Source organism: Phyllobates terribilis, unplaced genomic scaffold (assembly GCF_046119375.1).
Source record: "Phyllobates terribilis strain yellow unplaced genomic scaffold, ASM4611937v1 Scaffold_7__3_contigs__length_470593459, whole genome shotgun sequence".
Taxonomy (NCBI): domain Eukaryota; kingdom Metazoa; phylum Chordata; class Amphibia; order Anura; family Dendrobatidae; genus Phyllobates; species Phyllobates terribilis.
This window is the reverse complement of record NW_027362767.1, coordinates 84,146,784-84,173,836: the sequence shown is the minus strand read 5'-3', so window position 1 is coordinate 84,173,836 and position 27,053 is coordinate 84,146,784. Positions and strand designations below refer to the sequence as shown.

Sequence of the window (27,053 nt, the reverse complement as noted above, 5' to 3'; positions counted from 1 at the left end):
GTTGCAAAGAAAAGGCCCACTCCTGAGGCTCTTTGCGCAAAAGTGACATTATGAACCCTATGCGCTGGGATTCATCCCCAGAGGACTTGGGTCTCAAACGAAAATACAATAAGCAAGCATTTTTAAATGAAAAAAATTCTCGGTGTTCACCAAAAAATAAATCCGGCAAACATACCTTAGGCTCCAAGAAATGTGCTCCAGGACAGTTACTCACGTGCTGACGGAGCTCGGCCACCTCCAGAGAGAGTCCCTGCAGGCGATGAGCCAAATCCTGAACCGACACCATGATGGAACAGAAAAATCTTTCCTTAGAGAATTTGCAGGCTTGACTTACTGTTATGTTCTGCTACCAGAGCTAAGGAAAGAGAGGAGATCTGTCCCTACGATAGAACTCAGCTGAATCCCTACGATGTAACAGGGGACCTGATCCTGCGATCAGACCTGCTAAAGTCCTAAGCTAGTCTGTACGGAGACCTATAGATGTGGGGAAGGAATCCCTACAAGTACTAAGGACTGGGAGGAAAATGGGACACCTCCTAACAGAAATAGTAGCAGACAGACGAACAAACAAAATATATAGAACATAGAGGTCCATAGACCAAGCAAACTAACAGAGTTAGATACAGAGCACAGGCTAGCTAGAAAGTAGTTATACAATGAAGTCCAGCAAAGCCAGAAGGGCGGAGCAGGATTAAATAGGCCAACAAGGTCATGTGACCAGCAAAGGAAAAAAACTAAGAGGAAGGTTCTAACAGCCTCCTGGAAAGTATGATTTTGTATTCTACATGAATAGCGTCAACCATTTCTCTGCAAAGAGAGATGGGAGTGGAGTGACCCTGTAGATTTGGCAACTCTTCTAGGAATCATAGAGGTCTCCCCTTTTTCAGGGGTCTCCAGGAGAGTTGGTGAGTCTGACAGGTCTCTCCTTTTTACAGAGGGCTACCAGACATTCTGAGAGAATGGGCAAAATTATTTTGTATTCAAATGTTGAATCAGCCATGTATCTGCACACAATTAGGCCTTGTGTCCAGTTGTTAACCGTTTGTAACAGATCCAGTAGTATAAAAATATATATATACAGCTTTGTTATAAATAGAGCAAAAGTGGATGTACAATTTGGCCTCCGTTCCGCCATTCCGAATTTATTTTGCATCCGTTTTTGTTCCATTAATAATTGATCTGCTTTTACTGGATGTGTCTCTGAGCACCTCTAGTGTTCTGGGCATGTGCAGTGCTTAAAAACATGTGTCTCTGAGCACCTCTAGTGTTCTGGGCATGTGCAGTGCTTAAAAACATGTGTCTCTGAGCACCTCTCGTGTTCTGGGCATGTGCAGCGCTTAAAAACATGTGTCTCTGAGCACCTCTAGTGTTCTGGGCATGTGCAGTGCTTAAAAACATGTGTCTCTGAGCACCTCTAGTGTTCTGGGCATGTGCAGTGCTTAAAAACATGTGTCTCTGAGCAGCTCTAGTGTTCTGGGCATGTGCAGTGCTTAAAAACATGTGTCTCTGAGCACCTCTAGTGTTCTGGGCATGTGCAGTGCTTAAAAACATGTGTCTCTGAGCACCTCTAGTGTTCTGGGCATGTGCAGTGCTTAAAAACATGTGTCTCTGAGCACCTCTAGTGTTCTGGGCATGTGCACTGCTTAAAAACATGTGTCTCTGAGCACCTCTAGTGTTCTGGGCATGTGCAATGCTTAAAAACATGTGTCTCTGAGCAGCTCTAGTGTTCTGGGCATGTGCAGTGCTTAAAAACATGTGTCTCTGAGCACCTCTAGTGTTCTGGGCATGTGCAGTGCTTAAAAACATGTGTCTCTGAGCACCTCTAGTGTTCTGGGCATGTGCAGTGCTTAAAAACATGTGTGTCTGAGCACCTCTCGTGTTCTGGGCATGTGCAGTGCTTAAAAACATGTGTCTCTGAGCACCTCTCGTGTTCTGGGCATGTGCAGTGCTTAAAAACATGTGTCTCTGAGCACCTCTAGTGTTCTCGGCATGTGCAGTGCTTAAAAACATGTGTCTCTGAGCAGCTCTAGTGTTCTGGGTATGTGCAGTGCTTAAAAACATGTGTCTCTGAGCAGCTCTAGTGTTCTGGGCATGTGCAGTGTGTAGCGCCGGCGTCCCTGCCCCCTGCTAGGCAGGGACGCTGTTCCCCTCACCCCTCTGCTCCGAGCCCGGCGTCCTCCTCCCGCTCTGCTGGCAGCGCGCGCTCCTTCCCGGCCACTGTGCTTAGGGCGCGCGCGCGCTCCCTCCCTCTTAAAGGGGCCGCGCGCGCCGTCCTAAGGAGTCCCCGGCCAATGGCCGGAGGACTTCACCATATATAAGGCACCTCCTCCAAAATGGAGGTGCCCGAGCAATGTTGTTGCACTGTTCACTACTCTGCTTCAGCCCTCAGGTCCCGTTGCCAGTTACCTGCCAGATTCCTGCCAGTTGCTGTCTGATTCCTGCCTGATATTCCGCTTACCTGCCTGCTAGCCTGAGGTCCGACGGTCTGCCTACCGACTCCTGTCAGTCTGTCTAAGGACCAGCTTGCCCGCTCACCTGGGAGCGCTCTTCTGCTACCTGCCCGCTAGCCTGAGGTCCGACGGTCTGCCCCCCAACTCCTGTCAGTCTGTCTATGGACCAGCTTGCCCGCTCACCTGGGAGCGCACATCTGCTACCTGCTTGCTAGCCTACTTGGAGGCTCCGCTGTCACGTGCTGTGACCACCTGCCATTCCAGAGACTCCTGCCCGCTCACCTGGGAGCGCACACCTGTTACCTGCCTGCTTGCCTACCTGGAGGCTCCGCCATCACGTGCTGTGACCACCTGCCATTCCAGAGACTCTCGCTTGCTCACCTGGGAGCACACATCTACCATCTGCCTGCTAGCCTACCTGGAGGCTCTGCCATCACAGGTCGTACCTACCCTTTACCCAGAGACTGCCCCGGTCACTTGCCGTGACCTCCTGCCCGTTCATCCAGAGACTGCCCCGGTCACTTGCCGTGACCTCCTGCCCGTTCATCCAGAGACTGCCCCGGTCACTTGCCGTGACCTCCTGCCCGTTCATCCAGAGACTGCCCCGGTCACTTGCCGTGACCTCCTGTCCGTTCACCCAGAGACTGTCCCGGTCACCTGCTGTGACTGCCAAGCCCGCCTTCCCTGGTCGCCACCCGCTCCCTTACAAGGACCGCCCCCTTGTATAGTAGCTCAGAGGTTCCGCCTCCCAGACCCATTACACAGTGCTTAAAAACATGTGTCTCTGATCACCTCTAGTGTTCTGGGCATGTGCAGTGCTTAAAAACATGTGTCTCTGAGCACCTCTAGTGTTCTGGGCATGTGCAGTGCTTAAAAACATGTGTCTCTGAGCACCTCTAGTGTTCTGGGCATGTGCAGTGCTTAAAAACATGTGTCTCTGAGCACCTCTAGTGTTCTGGGCATGTGCAGTGCTTAAAAACATGTGTCTCTGAGCACCTCTAGTGTTCTGGGCATGTGCAGTGCTTAAAAACATGTGTCTCTGAGCACCTCTCGTGTTCTGGGCATGTGCAGTGCTTAAAACCATGTGTCTCTGAGCACCTCTAGTGTTCTGGGCATGTGCAGTGCTTAAAAACATGTGTCTCTGAGCACCTCTAGTGTTCTGGGCATGTGCGGTGCTTAAAAACATGTGTCTCTGAGCAGCTCTAGTGTTCTGGGCATGTGCGGTGCTTAAAAATACGTGTCTCTGAGCACCTCTAGTGTTCTGGGCATGTGCAGTGCTTAAAAACATGTGTCTCTGAGCACCTCTAGTGTTCTGGGCATGTGCAGTGCTTAAAAACATGTGTCTCTGAGCACCTCTAGTGTTCTGGGCATGTGCAGTGCTTAAAAACATGTGTCTCTGAGCACCTCTAGTGTTCTGGGCATGTGCAGTGCTTAAAAACATGTGTCTCTGAGCACCTCTAGTGTTCTGGGCATGTGCACTGCTTAAAAACATGTGTCTCTGAGCACCTCTAGTGTTCTGGGCATGTGCAATGCTTAAAAACATGTGTCTCTGAGCAGCTCTAGTGTTCTGGGCATGTGCAGTGCTTAAAAACATGTGTCTCTGAGCAGCTCTAGTGTTCTGGGCATGTGCACTGCTTAAAAACATGTGTCTCTGAGCACCTCTAGTGTTCTGGGCATGTGCAGTGCTTAAAAACATGTGTCTCTGAGCACCTCTAGTGTTCTGGGCATGTGCAGTGCTTAAAAACATGTGTCTCTGAGCACCTCTCGTGTTCTGGGCATGTGCAGTGCTTAAAAACATGTGTCTCTGAGCACCTCTAGTGTTCTGGGCATGTGCAGTGCTTAAAAACATGTGTCTCTGAGCACCTCTAGTGTTCTGGGCATGTGCAGTGCTTAAAAACATGTGTCTCTGAGCACCTCTCGTGTTCTGGGCATGTGCAGTGCTTAAAAACATGTGTCTCTGAGCACCTCTAGTGTTCTGGGCATGTGCAGTGCTTAAAAACATGTGTCTCTGAGCACCTCTAGTGTTCTGGGCATGTGCAGTGCTTAAAAACATGTGTCTCTGAGCAGCTCTAGTGTTCTGGGCATGTGCAGTGCTTAAAAACATGTGTCTCTGAGCACCTCTAGTGTTCTGGGCATGTGCAGTGCTTAAAAACATGTGTCTCTGAGCACCTCTAGTGTTCTGGGCATGTGCAGTGCTTAAAAACATGTGTCTCTGAGCACCTCTAGTGTTCTGGGCATGTGCAGTGCTTAAAAACATGTGTCTCTGAGCACCTCTAGTGTTCTGGGCATGTGCAGTGCTTAAAAACATGTGTCTCTGAGCACCTCTAGTGTTCTGGGCATGTGCACTGCTTAAAAACATGTGTCTCTGAGCACCTCTAGTGTTCTGGGCATGTGCAATGCTTAAAAACATGTGTCTCTGAGCAGCTCTAGTGTTCTGGGCATGTGCACTGCTTAAAAACATGTGTCTCTGAGCACCTCTAGTGTTCTGGGCATGTGCAATGCTTAAAAACATGTGTCTCTGAGCAGCTCTAGTGTTCTGGGCATGTGCACTGCTTAAAAACATGTGTCTCTGAGCAGCTCTAGTGTTCTGGGCATGTGCACTGCTTAAAAACATGTGTCTCTGAGCACCTCTAGTGTTCTGGGCATGTGCAGTGCTTAAAAACATGTGTCTCTGAGCACCTCTAGTGTTCTGGGCATGTGCAGTGCTTAAAAACATGTGTCTCTGAGCACCTCTCGTGTTCTGGGCATGTGCAGTGCTTAAAAACATGTGTCTCTGAGCAGCTCTAGTGTTCTGGGCATGTGCAGTGCTTAAAAACATGTGTCTCTGAGCACCTCTAGTGTTCTGGGCATGTGCAGTGCTTAAAAACATGTGTCTCTGAGCACCTCTAGTGTTCTGGGCATGTGCAGTGCTTAAAAACATGTGTCTCTGAGCACCTCTAGTGTTCTGGGCATGTGCAATGCTTAAAAACATGTGTCTCTGAGCAGCTCTAGTGTTCTGGGCATGTGCACTGCTTAAAAACATGTGTCTCTGAGCACCTCTAGTGTTCTGGGCATGTGCAGTGCTTAAAAACATGTGTCTCTGAGCACCTCTAGTGTTCTGGGCATGTGCAGTGCTTAAAAACATGTGTCTCTGAGCACCTCTCGTGTTCTGGGCATGTGCAGTGCTTAAAAACATGTGTCTCTGAGCACCTCTAGTGTTCTGGGCATGTGCAATGCTTAAAAACATGTGTCTCTGAGCAGCTCTAGTGTTCTGGGCATGTGCACTGCTTAAAAACATGTGTCTCTGAGCAGCTCTAGTGTTCTGGGCATGTGCACTGCTTAAAAACATGTGTCTCTGAGCACCTCTAGTGTTCTGGGCATGTGCAGTGCTTAAAAACATGTGTCTCTGAGCACCTCTAGTGTTCTGGGCATATGCAGTGCTTAAAAACATGTGTCTCTGAGCACCTCTCGTGTTCTGGGCATGTGCAGTGCTTAAAAACATGTGTCTCTGAGCAGCTCTAGTGTTCTGGGCATGTGCAGTGCTTAAAAACATGTGTCTCTGAGCACCTCTAGTGTTCTGGGCATGTGCAGTGCTTAAAAACATGTGTCTCTGAGCACCTCTAGTGTTCTGGGCATGTGCAGTGCTTAAAAACATGTGTCTCTGAGCACCTCTAGTGTTCTGGGCATGTGCAATGCTTAAAAACATGTGTCTCTGAGCAGCTCTAGTATTCTGGGCATGTGCACTGCTTAAAAACATGTGTCTCTGAGCACCTCTAGTGTTCTGGGCATGTGCAGTGCTTAAAAACATGTGTCTCTGAGCACCTCTAGTGTTCTGGGCATGTGCAGTGCTTAAAAACATGTGTCTCTGAGCACCTCTCGTGTTCTGGGCATGTGCAGTGCTTAAAAACATGTGTCTCTGAGCACCTCTAGTGTTCTGGGCATGTGCAGTGCTTAAAAACATGTGTCTCTGAGCACCTCTCGTGTTCTGGGCATGTGCAGTGCTTAAAAACATGTGTCTCTGAGCAGCTCTAGTGTTCTGGGCATGTGCAGTGCTTAAAAACATGTGTCTCTGAGCACCTCTAGTGTTCTGGGCATGTGCAGTGCTTAAAAACATGTGTCTCTGAGCACCTCTAGTGTTCTGGGCATGTGCAGTGCTTAAAAACATGTGTCTCTGAGCACCTCTAGTGTTCTGGGCATGTGCAATGCTTAAAAACATGTGTCTCTGAGCAGCTCTAGTGTTCTGGGCATGTGCACTGCTTAAAAACATGTGTCTCTGAGCACCTCTAGTGTTCTGGGCATGTGCAGTGCTTAAAAACATGTGTCTCTGAGCACCTCTAGTGTTCTGGGCATGTGCAGCGCTTAAAAACATGTGTCTCTGAGCACCTCTAGTGTTCTGGGCATGTGCAGTGCTTAAAAACATGTGTCTCTGAGCATCTCTAGTGTTCTGGGCATGTGCAGTGCTTAAAAACATGTGTCTCTGAGCACCTCTAGTGTTCTGGGCATGTGCGGTGCTTAAAAACATGTGTCTCTGAGCACCTCTAGTGTTCTGGGCATGTGCGGTGCTTAAAAACATGTGTCTCTGAGCACCTCTAGTGTTCTGGGCATGTGCGGTGCTTAAAAAATGGATCCGTTAACTGATCACATAACAGATGACTGTCCGCTACAATCTGTTTCCCATCGTCTCCAATGATAAAAAAAAGAAAAGTTAATCCAGTTGCTATCCGCTTTTTTGGGAATACAGAAAAAGTTGTGCAGTCTACATTTTTTTGATTCAGCTAAACAATGGATTACAGTCAAACGGAAGACAATTTAGGACATTTCCAGCCCCATTCACAAGAATGGATCCCATACTGGATCATTTTTTTTTCTATTTTTGTCATTGCCAAACCGGATTCAAAAATGGAAATAAGTACTGGACATGGGATTATAGCCAAAGAGATTATGGATAGGGCTCGTGCAGATGACTGTATTTTTGGTCCAAGTGTGATCCAAAAAACATCAGACTGTGCTCGGACCAATGTTATGCTATGGTGCTGTGCACATTTCCAATTTTTTCTTCAGGCAGAGTCTGATATTTAGATCGCACTCGACCGTGCAAGTGAATGAGAAAAAAAATCGGACTGCGCTCTGATGACATCAGAGTGCAGTCATATTTTCACACACTGATAGAATAGAGAAGATGGAGGAATTTTTATTTTCCATCTTCTCCTTATCCAAAAAAATTGAATCACACTGTGATCATACTCTGATCAGTGTGATTTGCATAATCGGACTGATTTTCTCGGATGAGAGAAAATACGCTCGTGTGACCCTCGCCTTAGAGAAACACTTGAAGCTTTTACCGTGTCAATCTTCTGCAGCCTGTCCTTGTTAGAATCAATTTCAGCCTTAAATGCTTGATGTTTTAACCATTTGCTGTGCAGATTGCGAGCTTCCTCATATGATGTGTCTTGGGCAGTCAGCAATTTTTCATTGATCCACAAGGTAAACTATAAAAAATATCTAATAGGTAAATAGACATGGCATATAGACATTGTAAGATACATGATAGATCTTCATGGCCTTCTTCTGATTAAAAGCTTTTTATACCCGTAGACCATAAAGTCATCCCCTGGCCTCTACAGTTTTGTTCAATCATTATTAGGTCTGGAGACATTTTGCTTTCATGCATGTTACAACTTTGGCTGGAAATCATAAAATATTTCCAAATTCCCAATGTTTAAAGGGAATCTGTCAGTAGGATCGACCCTCCTAAGCCGTCTATATGGGCATGTAGGTCATGGGAAGCTGAATAAAATGATACCTTGATATCTGCAATCCGATATTTTATTCCAGAGAAATCCAAGTTTTTCTTAATATGTAAATGAGCTGTTAAGATCTATGGGCCGGACATAGATCTCCCCGAGAATCTGCCTCCAGAGCTTATTATAAATGAAAGGAGGAGTTACCAGTGTGAGACATGTAGATCAGGAGAGCAGACTGTCAGTCATTACATGTCTCACACTGGTAATGTCCCCTTTCATTTAAAATAATCCCTGGAGGCAGATTCTCAGGGAGATCTATGTCCGGCCCATAGATCTTAACAGCTCATTTACATATTAAGAGAAACGTGGATTTCTCTGGAATAAGACATCGGATTGCAGATATCAAGGTGTCATTTTATTCAGCTTCCTATGACCTACATGCCCATATAGTCGGCTTAGGAGGATTCATCCTACTGACAGATTCCCTTTAAAAAGAATTTAAAAAAAATAATTATTACCTCATCACAGTTTTCTACAAAATCCTGGAGATCAACGTGATCCTTTAACAGAGTTGATACCCCTTTTGCCTTATCCACATTCACAGCATACCTGAAGGGATAAAACACATAATTCATCATTCAGCAAAGGTAATTCATGCTCAATAGTTTTTTTATATGGCATTTTTATAGTATATTTAATAAAATAATATTAACAGAGACAGACTCTATTTCATCCCAACCTCAAAATAATGACCCCCCCCCCCCCCCCCACAAGTGATCAGACTTGTGTCACCTGTCGCAGAGAGGTGATAAATATTGGGAAAATTGATTGGCTTCAAAGTCAATTCCATACGGGAATTTCTAAAAGGATCTTAAAGTACTTAAAGGGGATGTCCAACTTCTAGTATAATTTTTTTTCTTACTTAAATGCATGTATTTTGGACCAAAAATCATTTTTGCAACTGGGTTTTATTAAAGATTTTGAACCGTTTGCCTTCTATTGCCGCTGTGTCGCCCTGTCTATTGCAGGCTGCAGAATGAGTTGTCTGAGAAACTGTCAGTGAGCTTTTTCTGAGTTTTTAACTATTTTATCGGTCTAATTCTCAGCAGAATTATGACCCCTTCAAAGTTGTATGTGCAGAAAAACAAAGAGTTTGTAAAAGGCAATTGGTGCAAAATTTTTAATGAAAAACAATTGCAAAAATTATTTTTAGCTCTAAATACATGCAATTAGGTAAAATAAATTGTCCCAAAGGGACAACCCCTTTAAATTGTCTTTCTCTTCATAACACTAATACAAAAGTGGATGCAACAAAATAAGACTTCTTACAAAATACAACCAAACTCAATGCTCTCCAGGATTACCTGTCACGCAGTGAACCTGCTTTTTCCAAAGCTTTATCAGCAAAAATGTTCTGGTCTTGATCTAATTTTGCTGCATTATTTATTGTTCCGATAATCTTTTCTTCATTATTTTCCATGGTGCTCAAGAAGTCTTCATGCTTCTTTAATCTGTTTTGTGATGCTTGCAAAGTGCTTGGCAGTTCAGTGTGAGAGAGGGTGTATTCCTAGGAATTGAAAGATAATCATTATAATATTATCTAAGATCCTTACTGATTTAGTCACAAGAGTTGATCTGGGAATCTCACTGGGAAGATAAGGTTTTTCTGGGACTTTAAAGGGAATTTTGCCATGTAATCTGAGAGCAACATGATGTAGGGGCTGAGGCACTGATTCCAGCGATGTGTCGCTAGCTGTTCTGTGATTTGCTGTTTCAATAAAAACAGTGTTTTATCAGCAGGAGACTATGACTACAGGACTAGGTGTCTCATGCCATCTAGTCCTGCTGCTCTGTGTAACCCCGCCCCACCACTGATTAGCAGCTTTCTGCCTATGCCCAGTGTACACAGAAAGCGGCCGGTCAGGTGTGTGGGCGGGGTTATATACAGCTCAGCATTCATAGAACTGCTAGATCTGCAGCAGAGAAAACTGTGATTGTATCAAAATGACAGCAAGCAGCCCAGCAAGTGACACATCACTGGAATCAGGGTCTCAGCCACTAAGTCATGCTGCTCTCAGATTACATAGTAAAACCCGATGACAGATTCTGTTTAATACCGATGGACATCAATATCGATCGAAAGGGTTAATTGAATTGAAAAGGCTTTTTCAAAATTCTCAATTCCCAGGTAAAATCTGTATTCAGTGAAGGCAGAATGTTACATTACTCAGATAAGAGATGACAGTTGGTACTGATAAGATTCTATGCAGAGGGGAGGAGAAGCTCTGCCCCAAGCTCCACCCCTCTACACAGAATCTTATGAGCACCAACTGTCATCTCCTATCTCAGTAATGTAAAAATCTGTCTGCACTGAATACAGATTTTAGCCTCGAATTGAGAATTTTTAAAAAGAATGATCAATTCTGGAGGAGAAAGAAGTTGATTTCTCTGATAAGATATATTACAAAGTTACTTATTTTCATGTGTTTTATTAATTAAATAAAAATTAAAAAGCCAGTCACTCTTTAATAATGTGCAGCATGGTGTGTTTTCTTAGATACAGATATATCTTGGTCTTCACACTTATTTGTAATACCTGATTGCTTAAAATGGCTTCAGATTGTTTCACGTCTTTCAAGATCTTCTGGAATTCAAGGCACTGAGAGAGGAAATGTTCTCTGTTGTTCCACATTATCTGCAGGTCGTTCCATCCAACCCCTAAATCTTTCACCCTTTGTTCCAGCTGCTGGTACTGAGGGTCGGTTTGTCCGCTTGTTACTCTCTTTCCTGTGTCCACAATATCATGGAGATCCGGTTCATGACGTTCCATGTCATCTTTAAGTGCGAGGTGGTTATGGTAGAGCTGTTCGGCTTCTGCCAGGGTCATGGGGGTGTCTTCTGATGCTGTTGACTGTTGTGCTCTATAGAGCCAGGTCTCAAAATCAAATAAGTCAACCAAGAATTTCTGCAACTTGCTGCTTTCCCCAAGTGAGTCCTCCTGATTTTGCAGAGCCTTCTGCAAGTCTTGCCACACGTTATTGATGACGATCAGTTTGTCATAAACGTCCTGAGCGTGCTCGGGATTTTCATCCGCCAGTTGTCTTGCTTCTTCTTGTAGTTTTACGAGTTTGGCTTCAATAGCTCCAAGATCTCTCTCAATACCATAGAGTTTCCTCTGGATTGACATGACTGCTGTGAGATCATCCCCGAGGTCCTGGATAGAATCAACCACCCTGATCTTCTCCAAAATCCAAGTTTTTGTTTCGTCACACTCCAAACCATAGTTGTGGAGGCCAAGAGCAGAGTCAACCGCTCTTCTCTTATTGGCCACCATTTCTTGAAACTCGGCCCATCTGCATGAAAACGAAAGAAAACATTTTATGTATTTATTCTGGATTCTACGGGAGCAGCCTTCGATATCTACAACTAGACTAGGTGAGAATTGATTCGCAAAACTCTATCTATCGGCCACATCACTAATCTGTGACCACTGGACTGAAGCTCCGAGAACCACCTTTAACCCAATGGCGTTTGTAGCTCTCCTGTTGATTAGCCAGCCTGGAGCAACATCATGTGACATTGCATCAGACCAGCTAATCATAAGAAGAGCTATGGATGCCATCAGGAAAGAGGCGGTTCTAACAGATTCCGTCGAGCAGTCCCAGACCACTGATGTGGCCGATCGATAGGGTCATGTGAACCGATTCGCACCAACTCTACTTTACACCCATAACGCCTTGAACCCACAGCTTGTCATACAGGGCATATTCTAGTTGTTGAAAGAGCAGAAGAGCTCTATCATGTGTTCCTGGGATAGGGAACCTAAAATGATAGCCAAACCTGCATATTTCACTGACCTTCTAATAAGTATGGCAACTACCCGTAACTCCCCCAATAGAATATCTTGGGGACTTGATCAGGCTGTTAAATTCCAATATGCCCATTCTTTTTGTTCTCAGAGGAGGTTAGTCCCACATCTACCACAGATGCTTCAGCAAATTTTCTTTCCAAAAAAAGCGCCAATCATCCTGACCGTAAAAAAGGGCCTCTACTTAACTCTTCTTCTACAGGACACATGCCGAGCTGAGTAAGCATGTGTATCGGTGGGTCGGGTTAGATATTTGTGTATGGTCTAACTTTCGTTCCTCGGGTGAATGGATTGTGTATGTCAGCAAAAATAAATTCATTGCTATGGGAAGAAGCGCTTGTTCTATCCCCATAATTAGTAAAAGAGCACCGAGTAACATGTGTATAGTCATCAGGGGCTCGTTTAGCAGCCTGAAGTCGACCCGTGTAAACGCACCAATGGGATAGAAGCCCAGTGGGAGCCATGATTACAATCTGTGCATAGAATAGAAATGTATGGCGGCGGGCATCGCCAAATGAATGGAGATCAACCAATTGCATAAATTGTAAACCAGTGAAGAAAAGAAGAAAAGAATATGCAATAAACAGGGATCTCTCAAAAATAATAGCACATTTTATTTAACAAACAACTACAAGCCAAAGATGATTAAAAACACTTTAAAAAGTCCATGGCCTAACAATACTGACCATACAACTCATAATGAAGTTGTGGCCACCCTAATCCACCAGATGGCACAAGTTAATGTAAACACACACAATTGCCCCTGAGGAAGCCACACATTTGTGGCGATACGCGTGGGGTCTGGTCCCTTGTCCTACCTAATGACTGGCACAGGTTTTATATGAACACACTTTTCACCATTGAGCTTAGCTTTACACACGTAGGGTTTCCATTGTACCCATTTGTATATATATTTTTTTGCCTCTTGTCTTTTTATGCCTTTTATGGCAATAGACAATAATTGTTTGTCTTTGCTATGTGATACTGTAATGGAGGCAAGAGAGCCTTTAAGAGAATTCTTACAGGATGCTTCAAAGATGGAGAGAGGCTGCCATCTGCTGGTCAGGCACAGCAAGCGGAACCAAAATGTACAAGGGAAGTTGAAGGGGGAGCAGATTTAGATGCTGGACCCAGTCAAGTGACTTCCAGGAAGGAATTCCTGGATATAAGAGGCCAGCGCGCCAAGCCTGAGGGTTTTTTGGTGCCAAGCAGCAGAGAGGAGCAGACGTTCTCCCTATGTGCTGAGAAGCCCCGGGTGGTAGAGCTAAGCCAGAGGCCTGCGAGGTGCGACAGCCGGTCACCGGTGGATGAGCTCCGGATCCCTCACAGATGTGCCCCGAGTGCTGTGCCTACTGAGGAGAGTCGGAACCTGCTTGCGGTGCTGAATGAGTTTGCGAAACCCGAAATCGCCCGCCGACAGACGAGGTCTGGACCCCCCTATCCACAGCTTGAGAGACTGCCTCCAACTGTCAGGAAGAGAGGAGTTGGGAGAGGGCTGTGCCAGGAGAGTCACGCCAGTGAAAGCAGAGGAGCTGCATACGTGAACAGGGCCGTCACTTCTACTGTTCACGCACGGTACCGGGGCCAGTTGGGTTTAGGTACTCAGGTTGGGAGGGTACCGGTTGGGGCAGAAGAAGATAAACCTGATTTAATTGACTTTGTCCGGAAAAGACTTTCGCCCTAGCGGGAATAACCGGTGACCCCCGCTAGGGCCATATACAGAGTTAAAGAACTGACGTGGTGACTCCCATGATTGGGTGCACCACACTACCTTGAGAGACTTTGTATTTTGTTAATATTTCAAATTACCGTTCATTACCCCTGTTGCCATTCCCTTGTTCAGAATACCTGTTATATCTATATATAAACTGTTTATATTCATCTCTGACTGTCCTCGTCTTGTGTATCTGTGCGTTGCATTCCGGCACCTGCATTACAGTACCTCTCACTTGTTCTATCTCATAGGGGATGTGCATCCATTTTGGATGTTTTTATTTTTCTGTTGCTATGTGTCACTTGTGACTATTCCATGCCGTATTACATTGGACCTTAATAATGCGTATTTTTCTTCTTCACCCCTCTATATATATTGGCACATTGATATACCTGAGTGTACTTATCATGGTATTGTCTCTGTTATACTGCATTGCATTATAAACATAGAGGCTATTATTACATGTGTGTTCATATTAACTTGTGGCATCTGGTGGATTAGGGTGGCCACAACGCCATTATGAGTTGTTGTCATGCTAGGTAAGGGAAGTACCCAGCGTACGACGAAGGGAAAATGAGGGGAAGCCCAGCAACTAGGGAAAGGGAGAGTGGAGACCCCTAGGTAGATCTTACAACACTCTGTCTCCCCTATCGTCCCTAAATAGGTTCCTCACCTATCGCCGAGCAGGATACCTTAGCCCTGGCTGTCCCTGGAGCTAGGCCCTAGGTAGGGAGGGGGAGGGGTGAGCACTAGTCTGCCCCCCACTGCAACTAAAGACAAACAAGGGAAACAGACAAGGGAATACACTTAGCTTTGAGAAGACACCAGAGAGATCACGACAACAATCACAAAGGAACGCCAAGAAGAAACTAGCCAACTGCTAGAACTCCAGGCCTGAAAAGAGGAATATACTTCTATCACCAGCAATTCTCTGGAGAGACTGGGTGTTATTTAAAGGTCCAGTAAGGGTGTGTTAATTAGCAGCAGAAAGTGGAGCTCACCGCTGGGTCCTAGAGAGGGAAGGATGGTGAAAGGATCAAGAAGGTATCTGCAAGGCCAAGCGCAGCGACCTTCTACAGAATGACTGTCTGTCACACCCGACACATCTGTGACAGTTGTATGGTCCGTATTGTTAGGCCATGGGCTTTTGTATGTGTTTTTAATCATCTTTGGCTTGTAGTTGTGTCTTAAATATTTTTTTTTATTATTTTTAAGAGATCCCTGTTTATTGCATATTATTTTCTCATTTTCTTCACCAATCTGTGCATAGAGATGTAGGAGATGTTGGTGTTATAAAAGCACTGGAAAATAAAAATATAATCTACAGTAGTATCACCTGGCGTTCATGTGATCTTGGCCTTGCTTCACGTGCATTCTGTTGGGATGTCCACTTTCAAAGAGAACCTCAGAAGCGTTATTCACACTTTCAATCTGGGAAGCCAATGCATTCATCTCTTGGCCCAGAGTATTAAATCTAGAAAAAAAATAATTGTCAAATTTGCTGTTTACTTGTTATGCCTTTCTGGACTTTTAAGATATTTAGCATATACAAAGTTTTCCCAATAAATATGTTTTATCTTATTTCTAGTATAATCTGTAAAGAAGATAAGGCATCACCTATGCTGAACAACTCCCATGTCCTCCAAGGATTCAGGAATCTCCATCTTTCCCAGCCACTTTTCCTTCTCATTCATCCACATTTCACATGAATCTATTTCTCCAAGAATTGTATAATACGCCAAAGTATCCTGAAGTTTTTGGGAACGCAAATCAGCAAGAGATGCCAGATCAGAGTAGAGAGCCTTCAGTTTTTGAAGTCGGCTGTCTATCTCAGGCGATGATTTGTAGTCCTCTGGGAAGGTCTGAAGTTGTTGGTTTAGACCTTCTAAAACCTTTCTGTTCAACATGATGTCATCTAGAAGATCTTTATGTTTTTTCACCAGAACATTGGTGGAATATTCATCATGACCAATGTCATCAGTTTGCATGATACGATATGAATCCTGCATCCTGGCAGCCAGATCATCAGCATCAACCTGAAACTGGAAAAAGTTTTCCGTGTCTCGTAACACTTTCAGGCGGAAAGCTGCTAAATCTTTCAGCTGTGCCCACTCTTCAGAAACATGGTCAATTCGCTCTTGGATCTTAGATGTGTCTGGATGTTTATTGGCAATCAGAAACTCTCCATCGTTGACGACTTGCTGTAAATTAGATTCAAGGCCTTTGAGTTCATCTTCAAAAGTCTTATGTTTTCTCTGTAGGATGGAAATGGTGGTGAGATCTTTTCCAAAGTCCATAGAAGTATAAATTTGTTCTTTCTCCTTTATCCATCTTTCAATTTCATCCATGTCTCCAAAGAACTTCCACATGCGCCTACACTGCAGAAGCTGAGCTTTCCGATGTGCCGACAATGCAATAAGATCTTGATAACACAACTCAAGGTGATTTACTCTGTCTTTAATCAGTTGTGGATCACATGGTTTGTACCCTAGAAAATATGACGACATTAAGTTAATATATAAATTTGAGGGAGAGGTACAATACATGCATAATACACGTAAAGACGCTATATTATAAGGGATGAAACAATGCAAAATAACGGCAGACACCATATGATATGGGTGGCATTATACATAATAAAAGAGGACACTATGTGATAAGGCACGTTGCAATATATAATAAGTGAAAATACTGTGATAAGGGTAGATGCTATTCATTATAAGAGAGAACATTATATGATAAGGAACAGCGCTATACATAGGGAAGTATATTATATTTTAAGGGATGGCACTATACATAATAAAGTTGGACACTAAATTATAAAGGAAGAAGTTATACATAATAAAAGAGGACACTATAAGAGATGGCACTATACATAAGAAGTGAGGACACTAAATGATAAAAGCTGACGCTGCACAAAAGGGAGGACAGTACATAGAGCATTTTAGATTTTTTTTACTATATTCTTTTAACATAATCACAGTATAAATGTAATGTCTTTGCCATGGTTTCGGAAAATTGCTGCAAAACAACACGTTTTTGACGCATTCATACTATTTTTTTGTCAGATTTCTATCTTTAAAAATATGCTAATTTTTGCAATTTTGGGAAAGCCACGTTTCTTATAAGAGTTTGTAACTTAGTAACATGTATGGGGTCAACGCCGACCCAAGAAATTCACTATATGTATACCAGAAAGTGGTGTAAATAGCAGAAATCTATTCCAGCTCATAGCAGCATTAGATTTCAGATTGTGGAGCAATCCTGGAAGTGGTGATCAGAGCCCTGATCTCAGCATCATCCAGTCTGTCTGGCATTACATGAAGAGACAGAAGGATTTGCACAAGCGACATCAAGATCTGTGCTTAGTTTTCCAAGATGTTTGAAACAATCTCCCTGCCGAGTTCCTTCAAAATTCTGTGCAAGATTACCTAGAAGAATTGTCAATATCCAACCCTTTAACGAGCCTTGCAAAATGATCATGGATGAATTCCAAACCAGAAACTCAGCTACAGACAGCCTGTTTCTGGGTGTTTGCCCCTCATCAGTGTATAGTAGAGTCTGGTTGGTTGAAAAGTTTTCTATAAAGTGTTACTACATTGTAATACGATCATTTGTGAGATAAGGAGAACCCGTCGCCTACCTTCTCCTGTGACAAACTTCTGCATAGCAGTTTTATAAGACTTCACTTTTTCCTCCTGAGCGGCTATGTCAGCTTCAGTTAATAGATGTTTTTGAAGCAAATATTCCACTTCGTTCAGGTGTTTTCCAAAGTCCGGAGATAAAATCCCATTCTAAAGAATGATAAAATGCAAAGAAAACATTGCTATAGTGTAAAGCTGACCATATATGTAACAAAGCATGTGAAATAAGTGTTTCAACCAATGGAAAAAGTTTCCACTAGTGAGAACTCCTTTAGTATCATAAAGCTGCCGATAAATTCATTCACTTCCTCTCCCTCCTGTGAGCAGGTCTCAAACTCGCATCTCTGTGTTTGCAGGCTGTTGCTCTACCAATGAGCCATAGCCTACAATGATGGAGATAGGAAAATTTAGTTATCTTGACCTTGCAGGAGTTCTCACCAATGGAAAAAGTTTCCATTAGTGAAAACTCCTTCAGTATCATAAAGCTGCAGATAAATTCATGAAAGTCTTGTATTACTGCTGTGGCCACGAGTACACAATTTTGTGCATTAAACTTCAAGAAGTTTTTCACTTTAAGAAAATTGGTCCCCAAACACTCTTACACTTGTAAAATTAAAAAAATGCAACTACTCTTCCTCCTTTAAACCAGCACCAGCTACTGCTCCAGTTTCAGTATTTTGATTGCAGTAGCGATGTCACGTACATCACCGCTGCGGCCATCACTAAGTTCAGCGGCTTGTGACATCTATATCAGCAGAGCCACTAAGCAGCAGAGATCAGCTGCAGCGTTGATGTGCGCTGTTGTTGTGACATCACCGCTGCAGCCAAAATGCTGTGACTGGATCAGCGGGGGTGATCTGGTGCTGCACTTTAGGAGGGTGAGTACCTGCTTTTTTTTGCTATTTTACAAATATAACATAATTTTGGGACCACTTTGCTTAAAGCGGAAAATCCCTTTAAAGGTATACATCACAAGATTTTATAATGCAAACTGCATACATTACTACATAGATCTCTAAGACCCAATGATGCTAAAATACTTACTTTTAAAATCCATATCAGAATGACCATATAATCCTGATATAAAAAAAATGGTTTTGAATGAGTTTAGCTAAAGAGGGAGAGAGCTGTATTCAGTCTCCTCCCACCCAGCCTGACTGACAGTTGCAGATTGTACAGAGCAGTGTGAGATCTCAACAACAGCAAGGAGGAGGTACACTGAGGAGCTGTCAATCACACTAGGTGTGCAGAGATTGCATTTAAACTTGAATATAGGATTATACCTCAATTCAGACGTGTATTTTTAAGATAAAAAAACCTCTTTAAATCTTCTTCCTTAGCGAGTGTGAACCAGCTGAGTGTGACCGGACCGTAAATGCAAACGGAAGTAAGTGTGTGACTTGTGATTCAGTGACTTTGGATTCAGGGAGTTTGAAAGGGAGGAATTTGGACTGAATTGCTGTCTGTATTTTATTAATTCTTTACATTTCTTTTTACTTAACATTTCTGTCTAGCGCAATCCCCATTAGGAAATGAGCTCCATTATTGACAATGCTATCCAGTGTACATCTTGCCACATGTATGCAATCCTTGAACAGCTGGTCGGGGGTGCATACTGCTGTGTGAGATGTGTGCACGTTGTGCGTTTGGAAGCCCAGGTACTGGATCTAAATGAGCAGCTGGCAACACTGAGATCCATCCACAATATGGAAAGGAGTCTGCTGCTCACTGAGCAGCTGCTCACTGGGGTAGATGTGGGGGAGGGTGGTAGTATGGAGCTGCAGGACAGTGAGGCAGCTAGCTGGGTGACAGTTAGAAGGGGGGGGGGTAGAGGGAAGATTGCCAGGGAAGCTAGTCTTGATCTGGCACACCCCAATAAGTTTGCAAAGTTGGCAGATGAGGGGGGTGTCGGTACAGGGGTAGCACTGCTGCAGAAAGGCATGTCCTCTGAAAGCCGGAGGAGTGTGAGCTCCAGTAAGGGAGGAAATAGGAGAGCAGGGCAGGCCAGGCAGGTGCTGGTAGTGGGGGACTCAATTATTAGGGGAACATATAGGGCAATCTGTCACAAAGACAGGGATCGTCGAACAGTGTGCTGCCTACCTGGCGCTCGAGTCCGGCACATTTCTGATCGGGTTGACAGATTACTGGGAGGGGCTGGTGAGGACCCATCAGTCATGGTGCACATTGGCACAAATGACAAAGTTAGAGGTAGGTGGAAGGTTCTTAAAGATGATTTCAGGGAATTAGGCTGCAAGCTTAAAGCAAGGACCTCCAAGGTGGTATTCTCTGAAATACTACCTGTACCACGTGCCACGCCAGAGAGGCAACGGGAGATTAGGGAGATAAATAAGTAGCTCAAGAACTGGTGTAGGAAGGAGGGGTTTGGGTTCCTGGAGAACTGGGCCGACTTCTCAGTTGGCTACAGATTCTACGCTAGGGACGGGCTGCACCTCAATGGGGAGGGAGCAGCTGTGCTGGGGGAGAAAATGGCTAGAAGGTTGGAGAAGTGTTTAAACTAGGGATTGGGGGGGAGGGTATTCATTTTATAGGTGGGGACGATAGTGAAGATAGTGACCTGGGCACAAATAAAGAAATTGGGGGTGGGGTTAGAACAGTCAATATAGTAAGAAGGAGTAGAGGTACAGAGAGATACATAAAATGCATGTACACTAATGCCAGAAGCCTCACCAACAAAATGGAGGAATTAGAATTAATTTTGTTGGAAAATAATTATGACATGGTGGGGATATCTGAGACGTGGCTGAACGAGAGCCATGACTGGGCAGTTAATTTACAGGGCTATAGTCTGTTCAGAAATGACCGTACAAACAAGCGAGGTGAGGGGGTGTTTATATGTAAAATCATCCTTAAAACCCATCTTGCGTGAGAATATATGTTAATCTAATGAAAATGTAGAGTCCCTGTGGGTGGAGATAAAGGGAGGGGGAAAAAATAATAAATACTGCTAGGGGTTTGTTATAAGTCTCCAAAAATAATGGAAGCAGCGGAGAATATCCTCGTAAAGCAAATAGATGACGCAGCGATTCAAGGAGAAGTCATTATTATGAGGGACTTCAACTACCCTGAAATACATTGGGGAACAGAAACCTGTAGTTCAAGCAAAGGTAATAGGTTTTTGACAACTATGAGAGACAATTACCTTTCACAACTGGTTCAGGACCCAACAAGAAGGGGGGCACTGCTAGACCTAATATTAACCAACAGGCCAGACTGCATATCAAATATACGAGTTGGGGGTCACTTGGGTAATAGTGATTAAAAAATAATACGTTTTCATGTATCCTTTAATAAGATGTGTAGTAGAGGGGTTACAAGGACACTAAACTTCAGGAAGGCAAATTTCCAATGGTTGAGAGATGATCTTAGTGCAATAAACTGGGACGATATCCTGAGACATAAAGCTACACAAAGCAAATGGGAGACATTTATTAGCATCCTGAATAGGACCTGTGAACAATATACACCCTATGGGAATAAACATGCTAGAAATAGGAGGAAACCACTATGGCTAAATAGAGCTGTAAGGGGCGCAATAAGTGACAAAAAGAAAGCATTTAGAGAACTAAAGCAAGTAGGTAGTGATGAGGCATTACATAAATATAGAAAATTAAATAAATTCTGTAAAAACCAAATCAAGGCAGCAAAGATTGAGGCAGAGAGAATCATTGCCAGAGAAAGTAAAAATAATCCCAAAATATTCTTTAACTACATAAATAGTAAAAAACTAAAAAATGATAGTGTTGGCCCCCTTAAAAATAGTCTGGGTGAAATGGTGGATGAGGATGAGTAAAAAGCCAATATGGTAAATGATTTTTTTTCAACCGTATTTACACAAGAAAATCGCATGACGGAAAACATGATCAGTGATAACAAAAATTCTCCATTAAATGTCACTTGCTTAACCCAGCTGGAAGTACGGCGGCGTCTAAAAATCACTAAAGTTGACAAATCCCTGGATCCGGATGGGATACACCCGCGAGTACTGCAGGAATTAAGTAACGTCATAGATAGACCATTATTTTTAATCTTTAAAGATTTCATAATAACAGGGTCTGTACCACAGGATTGGCGTATAGCAAATGTGGTGCCAATATTCAAAAAGGGGACAAAAACTGAACTTGGAAATTATAGGCCAGTAAGCTTAACCTCTACTGTGGGTAAAATCCTGGAGGGTTTCCTAAGAGATGCTATAATAGAGTATCTGAAGAAGATTAACCTCATGACCCAATATCAACATGGGTTTACGAGGGACCGTTCCTGTCAAACTAATCTGATCAGCTTTTATGAGGAGGCAAGTTCCGGACTGGACCAAGGAAATGCAGTGGATGTTGTGTATATGGACTTTTCAAAAGCTTTTGATACGGTTCCACACTAAAGGTTGATACATAAAATGAAAACAATGGGGATAGGGGAAAATATATGTATGTGGGTTAAGAATTGTCTCAGTGATAGGAAACAAAGGGTGGTCATTAATGGAAAACACTCAGACTGGGTCTCAGTTAACAGTGGGGTACCACAGGGGTCAGTATTGGGCCCCCTTCTTTTTAATATATTTGTTAATGACCTTGTAGGGGGCATACAGAGTAATATTTCAATATTTGCAGATGACACAAAACTCTGCAGGGTAATCAATACAGAGGAGGACAATTTTATTACAGAAGGATCTATGTAAACTAGAAGATTGAGCTGATAAATGGCAAATGAGCTTTAATGGGGATAAATGTAAGGTAATGCACTTGGGCAGAGGAAATAAAATGTATAATTATATGCTTAATTGTAAATCACTGGGCAAAACTGTCACTGAAAAAGACCTGGGTGTATTGGTGGACGACAAGCTCATGTTTGGTGGCCAGTGTCAGGCAACTGCTGCAAAGGCAAATAAAATAATGGGATGCATTAAAAGAGGCATAGATGCTCATGAGGAGAACATAATTTTACAATGCCCCCTTGAGACAGGGACAAGGGGGCATCTTCTACGTCTGGAGGAAAGAAGGTTTAATCATAATCACAGACGCGGATTCTTTACTGTAAGAGCAGTGAGACTATGGAACTCTCTGCCGCATGATGTTGTAATGAGTGATTCACTACTAAAATTTAAGAAGGGCATGGATGCCTTTCTTGAAAAGTATAATATTACAGGTTATATATACTAGATTCCTTGATAGGGCGTTGATCCAGGGAACTAGTCTGATTGTCGTATGGAGTAGGGAATGTGGAGCTTAGTGTTTGCCACAGTTTTTTTTTTGCCTTCCTCTGGATCAACATGTTAGGCTATGGGTTGAACTAGATGGACTTAGTCTTCCTTCAACCTTAAAAACTATGTTACTAAGTACACCAGCCCCATCATGTCTAAGAGATCTATTTATTAATGCATGGAGTTTCTTTTTGAAATTGACTACACCTAACTCCAAAAAGGAGTCCCCCACACCCAGCCTGGTGCTGAGAATGAAGTTCATACCCTCTCTCCATTCATTTCTAGAAGTTATTAAAAACTCCCATAGAAGTGAATGGCAAGAGCATTGCATGTGTTTTCCACTTCTCCGTACCGAGCAGCTGTAGCACCAGGCGGAATTGAGTTTTGTGGACCCCGTTCTGGAGATAAGTGCTGGTGCCAGAGGTGAGATCCACATCTATCAGACATTCATGTGCATAGGTCATAAAAGTATAGGATGAGAATATCACTTTAATAATAAAACAATATAAATTAGGTGCCTAAAATCATGTATGCTGGACAGAAAAATGACATAGAAAAGATGGAAATTCGCTTTAACTGCTACTGAAAAAGAAAATAAAATGGTAGAAGAGGATGAATAGTGAATGGAGTGCCATATCCTCACCTTCATTTCATCCATCCATGTGACAGTGTGTAGCATGTCTTGGAAAAGAACTTGAAGCTCAAGATTCATGTTCAGTCTCTGCCGCCTGTTATGCAGTCGCTCAATGAGATATTGCCAGAGGCGAACAATGTTGTCTTTTCTGGCATTTATCCTCTTTATGTCATGATAATTCTCATTCTCCAGCTCTTTTGCTACATTGACTATTGCCTGAATACGTCCTTCATAAGCAAAGATGTCCGTCTCAATGGCTTCATGCTTTTTATTAGATGCTTCCACCGATGGCAAATCGCAACCAAAATTATCCTATGGTAGACAACAAGATTACAATTAAATATCGCAATATCACAATGATGAACCACATTTAGTGATTAAAGGGATATTTCCACCTTAGTGGGGTTGTCCGAGATTTACATAATGATGACCTATCCTTAGATTAGAGATGAGTGGGTCGATTATCGGGACTCAGACCTAGTGTCCAGGTCAGTGGTACTTGGCGGCTAGACAGGAGGACCGCGAATCTCTTACCTTCTGTTGTCCCCGGAGAAGCATTTGATTTGTTGGGGCTGGCGCTACTTCATCTATGCGACATGACACACAGATAATATCGCGCCAGTCCTGACTACTCAAAAGTCACTCCAGGGAGGCTGGAAGGTAAGAAATTCAAAAGCATCCCGTCTGGCCGCCAAGTACCACTGATCTGGACGCTGGGCCTAAGTCCCGCAAATCAATCTGCTCATCTCTACTTATGAGATTGGTGGGGGTCCTGACACATGGCACCCCCCACCAAGCAGCTGATATCTGCTTCGACAGAACCCGAATGTAAGCAATGAAAGCTGCGGAAGACGTCAGTACTGCAATTTATCTCCTATTTACTTCAATGGGGGATAAATCGCAGTACTCATCAGAGGCCAATAAACAATGTACGGTGCTGTATATTACTTACATCCGGCGCTGCCAGAGCAGATATCAGATGATCAGTGTGGGTGCTATGTGTCGGACTCCACCAATCTATCCTATGGATAAGTCATTAAAAGGGTATTCCCATCTCCAAGATCCTATCCCAATATGTAGTAGATGTAATAATAATAATATTAGCAAATACCTACATTTAAAAATGTAGTATAGTTCTCCTGATTCCCTATGTTGCCTACCCCATGTGCAGGGCATTGCAGTAGCTCAGGTATCCATGCTTATGACCACTCATATAGTGACAGTTAGTTGTTGGTGGTCGTATACCTAAGCTACTGCCATGCCCTGCACATGGGGAAAGCGACATAGCGAATCAGGAGAACTATACTGCATTTTTAATTGGAGGTATTTGCTAATATTAATATTATTACGCCTACTACATATTGGGATAGGATATTTGGAGATGGGAATATCCTTTTAATCCTATGCTTAAATTCCAACCATGGGAACCAAGTGAACATAACCTCTCTAAACCTTTCATGTGCAACCTCTCCAAACCTTTCATGGTTTTCCCACATGAGTTAATTTAAAAGATCAGCTTCAGCGTAAACTTCTTTTTGAAAAAAAAAGCCACTCACTTGAGCAATCAGATGCTGATTTTCAGCCACCCAGGCTTCTCTCATTGCGGCTTTGCGATCTAAACGTTTGGCCAACTGTTCCAGCTTCTCCTGTCGAATCAGCTCATTCCTTAGCGCCGTCTCACGATCATGTTCGGCCTTTTCAAGACGACCCCATGCCTGTATTTTACAGAATAAAACCATGACAGCTGAAGTCTCTCCTAGATGGGTCGTCTAACAGTTCACGTCATTTACATTTTTTTTTTTTAAAGACACGGGTTGGATTCTCCTAAAGTCAAAGATGACACATTTCCTTTCTATTTTAGGCAAAAGAAAATATATTGTCATATTTTATATTTTAAAAATTACAAAAAAAGAAAATGGGCTGATGCAAAAGTTTGGGCACCCTTAGAGATTTTTGTGTGCTCACGTAACTTTAACCAAGGTTTCAGACCTTAATTAGCCTATTATGGTTGTGGTACATTGCTCTTCTGTTCACAGACACCTGCACAAATATGGCCTTCATGAAAGAGTCATCCGAAGAAAACCTCTCCTGGGTCGTCACCATAAAATTCAGCGTCAGAAGTATGCAAAAGAACATCTAAACAAGCCTGATGCATTTTGGAAACAAGTCGTGTGAACCGAAGAGGTTAAAATAGAACTCTTTGGCCACAATGATCAATGGTATGTGTGGAGGATAAAAGGGCACAGAATTTCAGGAAAATAACATCTCGCCAACAAATAAGCATGGGGGTGGATCAATCATGCTTTGGGCTTGTGTTGCAGCCAATGGCAGGGGGAACATTTCATGGATAGAGGGAAGAATGGATTCAATGAAATTTCAACAAATTTGTGATGGAAACATAACACAATCTGTAAAAAAGCTGAAGTTGTTAAGAGGATGGCTTCTACAAATGGATAATGATCCTAAATACACATCAAAATCCACCATAGACGACCTCAAAAGGTGCAAGTTGAAGGTTTTTACAATGGCCTTCACAGTCCCCAGATCTGAACATCATTGAAAATCTTTGGCTAGACCTCAAAATAGCAGTGCATGCAAGAAGACCCAGGAATCTCGCAGAACTGGAAGAAATTTCCAAGGAAGAATGGAAGAAAATCCCTCCAACAAGAATTGAAAGACTCTTGTCTGGTTACAAAAAGTGTTTACTAGCTGTGATACTTTCAAAAGGGGGTGCTTCTAGGTACTAACCATGCCCACTTTTGCATCGGCACATTTTCCTTTTTGTAATTTTTAAAATGTAAAAGATGAAAATATATATATTTTTTGCCTAAAATACAAAGGAAATGTGTCATCTTTAACTTTAGGTCTTTTAGAGATCATTTCATCTTCATCTTGCTTAACTGTTCACAATAACAGTAATTTTGACCAGGGGTGCCAAAACTTTACATGCCACTGTAATATGATCTAGTGGATTAAGACATTTAACAATCACGTGAATGGATGCAATGGATCAGGAATGCTGAAATCCAACAGCAACAGCCCAATATTTTTCTCCCCAACATCAGCTTTTAGAAGTCTTAGAAGGTCCATATTAGACAGTCGTTCTGCCGACATTAACGTGGATGTCTTCTTTTGTTAAATGGGTGAAACTGCAATGTGCTTGTAAAAACAGGAAACCTTTGCAATTTATTTGTTATTAAAAAAATCTCCTCCATTCTCAAAAAAAGAGGGTTTTTAATTATATAGTTTACTGCTCATTGTCTAGGTTACCGGTCACTTCTGCAGTGTATCAGAGGAGGCCGGTTTACAAGAGAAGAGGAGCATGGTTGTAAAGTCCTTTACAGCTTGGAAGCGCTGGTGGCCAGCTTCAGTATCCCCTGCGCCCCCCACAGTTGTCTCTGCTAGCAGCATGAGACAATGCACAGTTTGGATCAGAGTAGCGATCACCTCGCTGGTCCAAATTGTTAATCTTCTAGAGCACACTAAATATAGAAAAGGAGAATAACCCTTTAATCTAATGTCTTTGGCCAGCTTGATGGAATGATCACAGAGGGCAAACAGAGGAGCAGCAACGTCTTTGAGATTTTACCAAATATCATCCGGACACTAAGAATAAAAATTGCAAGAAAAATTGGGCTTTAAATCCACAGCATGAAAATGTATGCCTTTAATTATATCTTTTACAATGTGCCTTATTGCCAAAAGCAAATGCCATTAAAAGTCAGTAGGGTCAGGCAGGATTGGTTGGGAAGAACTTAAAAAACATATTTATCATACCTGTCCTGGCTCAATTATGAATGGAAGC

At 43.0% G+C, this 27,053-nt stretch overlaps 1 protein-coding gene across 1 annotated transcript in view; it reads right to left on the bottom strand.

The window, feature by feature from the left end:
* The window catches only part of SPTB (spectrin beta, erythrocytic), a 140,844-nt gene that overhangs the window by 51,862 nt on the left and 61,929 nt on the right, over positions 1–27,053 (bottom strand). Inside the window, exons 11-19 of the mRNA XM_073638915.1 lie at positions 24,805–24,963; positions 23,258–23,560; positions 17,399–17,549; positions 15,373–16,243; positions 15,092–15,229; positions 10,770–11,526; positions 9,538–9,740; positions 8,692–8,782; positions 7,772–7,918 (exon numbers count right to left, since the gene is read on the bottom strand). Coding sequence (XP_073495016.1) covers positions 7,772–7,918; positions 8,692–8,782; positions 9,538–9,740; positions 10,770–11,526; positions 15,092–15,229; positions 15,373–16,243; positions 17,399–17,549; positions 23,258–23,560; positions 24,805–24,963 — 2,820 coding nt within the window. The remainder of the gene's footprint in view (positions 1–7,771; positions 7,919–8,691; positions 8,783–9,537; positions 9,741–10,769; positions 11,527–15,091; positions 15,230–15,372; positions 16,244–17,398; positions 17,550–23,257; positions 23,561–24,804; positions 24,964–27,053) is intronic.